The sequence below is a fragment of the Alosa alosa genome, chromosome 10 (assembly GCF_017589495.1).
Source record: "Alosa alosa isolate M-15738 ecotype Scorff River chromosome 10, AALO_Geno_1.1, whole genome shotgun sequence".
Classification (NCBI taxonomy): Eukaryota; Metazoa; Chordata; class Actinopteri; order Clupeiformes; family Clupeidae; genus Alosa; species Alosa alosa.
In genome coordinates this window covers 9,851,267-9,857,266 of record NC_063198.1, presented here as the reverse complement: position 1 = coordinate 9,857,266, position 6,000 = coordinate 9,851,267, and the positions used below count along the sequence as shown (strand labels likewise).

Here is a 6,000-nt window from a genome sequence, read left to right as displayed (position 1 = left end):
TGCCCATGTCAAGCCCATTGGCGTTTACCAGTCATCTGTGTAAAGAGAACTCCCCAAGGCTGTGTGTGTGTGTGTGTGTGTGTGTGTGTGTGAGAAAGAGAGAGTGCACCAGTGAAGCAGAGACGGAGACGATAGAAGGTGTATGCAAGTTACACTTGTGAGTGAGTGTGTGTGTGTACACACGTGTATGTGTGCTTGTATCAGTGAAATGAATAAAGAAAATATGTCTGAAATTGTGTGTGTGTGTAATATAGCAATTCATAAAGCTATGGATTCATGTGCAATAAAAAGACTGAGTGAGTCTACACATTCCCCTCTGCACATTGTGCCAGCAAGAATCTCCATTAATAATGAATGCAGACTTCGTATGGGGGCAGACTGAGCATGCTGGGAACTGAAGACGTGTGGCGGCGTAGCCAAGGAAACGCACTGGGGATGCACTGGCTAAGCTGGGCTCGCCTCGGCGCAAAGCACATTCGTCATTCGTCAACTCTAATTGGCCCTAATTAGCATCCAGTTATCGATGAGCTGCTGCAGAAACTCCGGCTTCAGCCAATGGGCTGCCGGCTGAAGGCAAGATTGTCTTGAGGGGTAGAGGGCTCTGTTTGCTGTGCTTCTGTCACCCCAGTGGGGTCATGAACCCCCAGTCATGAGAGGACACCCGTTTATCTTCAGAGGGCTGTTTGCATCATGACAACTCTGTGTGTGTGTGTGTGTGTGTGTGTAAGGTAATGCATAGGTGAATGGTTATTGACAAGTTTCCCTTTACCGCGTGTGTGTGTGCAAGAGAGAGAGATTGGACTATATGTGTGTACTGTATGCATTTGCGAGATATATGTGATATAAAACGGCAAAGCCATTTTTTTGTGTTTTGCATTCATGCGGGCGTGCTTGGCATCAGTGTGGCTGTGATGTAGGTCAGCACATGTATGTGTCTCCGTTGAGAGAAGATGAAAGTCCAGTGGCCTCTCACCGCTCATATGATCTGTGCTGCTGGGCTAAATTAAGCTGCTCTCATAGGGTCACTGTCCACTTGTCCCCTCAGTGTGTGGGGGTGGTGTGGGAGTGAGTGTGTGCGCACATACACACAGGGTTGGGAGGAAAGGGACGGGCATGCATACAGATAAACAGAAATATGTAAATCGAGTCCCTGGGTGGCCACAGGCGCTTTTCCAGGAAGAGGAAGTGATGACGCAGGGCGGACAGTTGTGCGGACAGCGAGTGCAAACAGGATGCCTGCTCTTGTGGCTTCCTGCTGCTTCTTTTTTTTCCCCGTTTGAAATGTGATTTTCCCATGAAGATATGTGAATGGCGTGAGACTGACCACTGCTCCGCTGTCCACAGACCGGTCAGCCTCAGTTTTGAGTTGGCCCCATTCTCACCCTCTCTCTCTTCCCCTCACCATGCACACCAGGGTGGCTTGATTACAGGAGTCCATTTGTACTGCAGGGGTCCACTGCACTTGTGCTAGTTCCTTGACTGACAAGTCATTGTCATAGGCCGTGAAAGTATTTCAACCTTCAGAAACCTTCAATTGACCTCACAGAACAAATCATTTTAGTCACAAAATATGTAACTTTTTTTGACAAGGCAAAGCTGTATCTCACTCCTATGTAGTTCAAGTGTAATTTCATGTCCTGCGTTGCATGTACTGTAGTGATGTGTGCACTATGCAGGTTAGGCGATGTGCATGCTACACCATGGCAATGAGTACATTTTGACGAAATGCTAACCCTTTGAACCCTAATTGTGTTTTCACAGGTGGCGTGGTGTGTTTGATGCAGACCATCCGACGCTCCTTGTTCAACAAGAGCCTTTGAAGAAAGAAAAAAAAGTCAGTCACATTTAGGTAGGTACAAGAGCGAGTGGGGCATTCATTGTCATTCATTGTCATCCATTGTCATTCATATATATATATATATATTGTCATAGGCCTATAAAAAAGTTTCTGCTTTTGGATATTTATGAGCTTGAGTAGATGATGCCGATGACTGATAACTTCAAGGCTAGTGCTGTGCGTTGCATGTCCGTGAGGATACCAGGGTCTGCTAGGCTCCGAGTGAGCCCTTGTATATGCCTTTGTGCAGACGGGTGTGTCCTCTCCCATGGTTTTGTAATTGTGCAGCTACTATACTACAGGGACACCAGCTACACATGGACGGACTCCAATCAGGCTAGAAAAATGATTAGCACAGTGTGTCTGAGGTGTCCACATCTTTTCCTTGTGTGCTTTGGCAAGGCTTCGGCGTCCGCTTCAGTGGGCGATGCGGGTGCCTGATGACATTTGCGGTGATGACCTTACGCTCACAGTGCAGATTGGTGTTTCCACTTAATGTACTACAGCAGTACTGCGTCCTCTAATAAGCACCATAAAGTGTAAGTCTGCTCCAGTGGGCACTGCTGGCACCTAATGCACCGCTGATGCGATGCTGTGCTGTCAGCCTGGTAAAAGATGGGCTCAGCGGGGCATTAGCGCTGATGGTCCAACTGGGCCCCCTCCTCACCTTCACCCCTGGGCCACATAGTCGAGAGCCGTTGTGAGATTTCAGGGAGGCCTGTAAAGTGGCTCTGGCCCTTTGCTCGGGGGGTGGGTGGCGTTGGCACCGGGCGCAGCGGCAGCAGGGCACCCAAGCTTTCTGAGCTCCAGGAGGTGCGGAGTGCCTGCCTGGCCAGAGCCGGTTTTTTACCGCGCCACTCCCTCCCGGTCTGGCAGACGCGAGGAGAGCCTGTCGTGAAGACCAAACAATCAGCATGTCTGCGTTGGGCAGTCACAGGGGTCAGGCTCTGTGGTCTTGCACTTTGGCCAAAGTGTCTTTGGCTCCCAGTCATTGGTGTTCAGCTTGGTGCTCATTGGTGGGGTCTTTTGCACTCCCAGCTCATGTCACAATAAATATGTCTGACTTATGAGTAGTTATGTTGTCACCAAACCTTAGCTTCGCTGACACAACACTCTCACTGAACCAATTCGGCTGTCGTTTTTGACATTTTGATTGAAGAGTGTACAGTGTGAGTAATGGTTTGTCACAAGCATCCAAATGGGCTTAGGTTCCCCAGGAACACTACAGCATTTTGACTCCTATTTTGGCCAGATTCTCCTCAGACAGGAGCTCAGTCTAGACAGGGTCTGGCCAGCATCAGAACGGCGCTGGACCCACAGAGATGGTGACTCAAAAAAAACCTGCAGTACACACACACACACACACACACTCTCACTCTCACACACACTCACAGACAGACGCGCACACGCGCACACACACACACTCACAGATAGACACGCACACACACACAGACCCACACACATCAACACACACACACACACACCCCACACACCCTCTCCATGTAAATCAGTGCTCCTAAAGTCATTAGAGTGACGCTGAGCAACGAAGCTCCAGTGGCCTGTTAGTTCATTATGTTGGAGGCTGAGAGCTGCCATGTCAGCTCATTCGGCGAGGCGGTTGTTTTTGGCAAAGGCCTGCTCCTCGTCGAGAACAAGCTTGTTTACTCAAAGAGCATGTTGAAGCAGAGCCTTGTCGAGAGCGAGCGCGGCAATAAGAATATAAATGGCAAGTCCTAATTGGCTTCCAGAAAGCGGCATTCATTTTCGACAATGCGAGCCTCTGTTTTTGCTGTTGTGTTTGGATGTTATGTACAAATAAGGGGATGGTTGGTTGGAGTTATTGGAAGTTTGTTACAGGGTTTTTATTAGCTGCTTGTCCATCTGCTGGTCTGCCTCACTGACATCCTGTTTCTTTCAGGATGTGAAGCTAACAGAAGTTCATGTCACCATTCTACACAACTGCAGTGGTGAGTATCCAAAGTAAAGTGAACGGGAGGGGGCTGTGGCACATAGAGACAGAGGAAAGAAAAGCAGGGGAAGACGGTGGGTGTGGGTGTGGGTGTGGGTGTGACTGTGGGTGTTTGTGTGTGTGTGTGTGTTTGGGGGGGGGTGGTGGTTGAAGGGGGAGAGAGTGTGTGTTTGTGTTATAGCCAGTCAGTCTACTGTTTATTTAGTGTGTTCAGTGTTGTGGTGTGGAGCATGTTCTCTGTGTGTGTGTGTGTGTGTGTGTGTGTGGGGGGTGGGGTGGGGGGTTGAAGGGAGAGAGAGTGTGTGTTTGTCTGTGTTATAGCCAGTCAGTCTACTGTTTATTTGGTGTGTTCAGTGATGTGGTGTGGAGCATGTTCTCTCTGTGTGTGTGTGTGTGTGTGTGTGTGTGTGTGTGTGTGTGTGTGTGTGAGAGAGAGAGCTGGGGGAAGGGGAAGGCCCATGAGCACATTGCTGGTCGGGAATGGCTTCCTCTGGAGTGAACTCTTGAGAGGGTCAATCAGGGGGCAAGGCCAAGGCACGGCCACACCAACGACAGAAGTGGTCAACAAGAGAGGGAGAACCGGGAGAGAAAAGGCCAGAGAAAGGGAGCAGGGACATGAAAACCGAGGGGAGGGTTTCAGAGGGAAGACAGAGTGACCGTGTCAGCAGGGGAAAATGCTCGAAACGGAGGCCGAGGGAGGAGGAGGATGGGGGGGGTCAGAGAGAGAGAGAGAGGAGTTGTGGTCAGTGAGCATGGAGACGCCAGGGTAATGAGATTAGGCCATGAAGGAAGATTGTAGTGCGTGAGTCGTTTGTGTGGGTCTTAAAGGCGCCATTATGTTTGACATATTGACCATTGCACAAGTGAACTCCACTGCACATGTGCAACGTTATGGCGCTGGGTTGTCGTCAGAGGAGCCTTTGACTTGATGGACTTTTCCATGAAATAATAGGAATCACTGTTGGAAACAAATACCTGTTGGTTCTCCCACAGGTTGGTAAACCAAGCATACATTTATCTTAGCCATAGCTGTCCATGTTATGTAAGCGTCAGCTGTGCCAGGCTGCAAAAACTGGGAGGTGCGTGAGCAGCAGAAATGACACCAAAATGGACCAAGTGCCAGTGGAAATAATGTCACTTCTGGCACGCACCACCATGCTGAAGGACAGCGATGGCCAGCATAAACTTACACTTAGTGTGAGTAAGATTGGAGTGAGCAACCGGGTAGTACTGCAGTGTCTATGTATACATGTCCATGTGCGTGTGTGTGTGTGTGTGTGTGTGTGTGTGTGTGTGTGTGTGTGTGTGTGTGTGTGTGTGTGTGTGTGTGTGTGTGTGTGTGTGTGTGTGTGCTTATTGACCAGATTCCCTCTGGCAACATGCTGACCTGTCAGGCGAAGGCTCATTTCCCCCGGGGCTTCTTTTCTTTCTATCATCAACCTGGAAATGTGACATGTGCAGGAGAGGCAGAGTAGGCTGCAGTGAGGTGAAACTGTTTGGGTAATCAGGATGAACAGTTTATAGACAAACACACTGGTGCTAGAGATGGGCTTTCATCTCGCTGAGCCTGTTCTTCCTCAATGAGTGACGAGTTCCTGTGTATGTGTGTGTGTACGCGCGCACACGTGTTTGAGTGACTCTGTGTGTATATATTGACCTCATTCTCTATCCAAATCCGTTCAGGTGCTGATATGTGTTGAAGATGAGCAGCGTGGGAGAGAATGCTTTGGAGCCCCTGTGCTCAGACCGGAAACGCAAGCTTTCCACATGTGACACACCAGGACTTGGGTACGTGTGTGTGTATTTGTTTGCGTATATGTTTATATGTGTGTTTGTTTTCTTATTTAGTCCTTGCCTTTGCTCCCTGTTGACTGAAGTCCTGTGCGTAACTTTAAACTGAATATGAAGCCTACACGGGCTTTGGGTGCCCTAGTGATCTAACGAGTGAACAGAAACTCTCAGACTCTCTGAGGAGCGTATTGGTCTTTGTCCAGCAATTCTGTCCAAACCAGTCTAACCACAAAACGGAGTGCAGGCCGAGGGAGCTAAACAGAGAGAGAGAGAGAGAGAGAGAGACAGACAAAGAGAGAGAGAGCGTGCGTGCCAGTGAGAGAGTGTGTGATGTAAGGATGACGTCATGGAGGGCTGGGTCAGGTGTCTCCATGGCGCCTGTAGCAACGCATCAAACACTGGG

General features: G+C 49.4%; 1 protein-coding gene across 1 annotated transcript in view; it reads left to right on the top strand.

Annotated features, from left to right (window-relative positions):
- Positions 1-6,000, top strand: part of ncoa3 (nuclear receptor coactivator 3) — a 42,192-nt gene that overhangs the window by 18,702 nt on the left and 17,490 nt on the right. The window contains exons 2-4 of the mRNA XM_048254358.1: positions 1,762-1,849; positions 3,756-3,804; positions 5,490-5,594. Coding sequence (XP_048110315.1) covers positions 5,509-5,594 — 86 coding nt within the window. The 5' untranslated portion in view covers positions 1,762-1,849; positions 3,756-3,804; positions 5,490-5,508. The remainder of the gene's footprint in view (positions 1-1,761; positions 1,850-3,755; positions 3,805-5,489; positions 5,595-6,000) is intronic.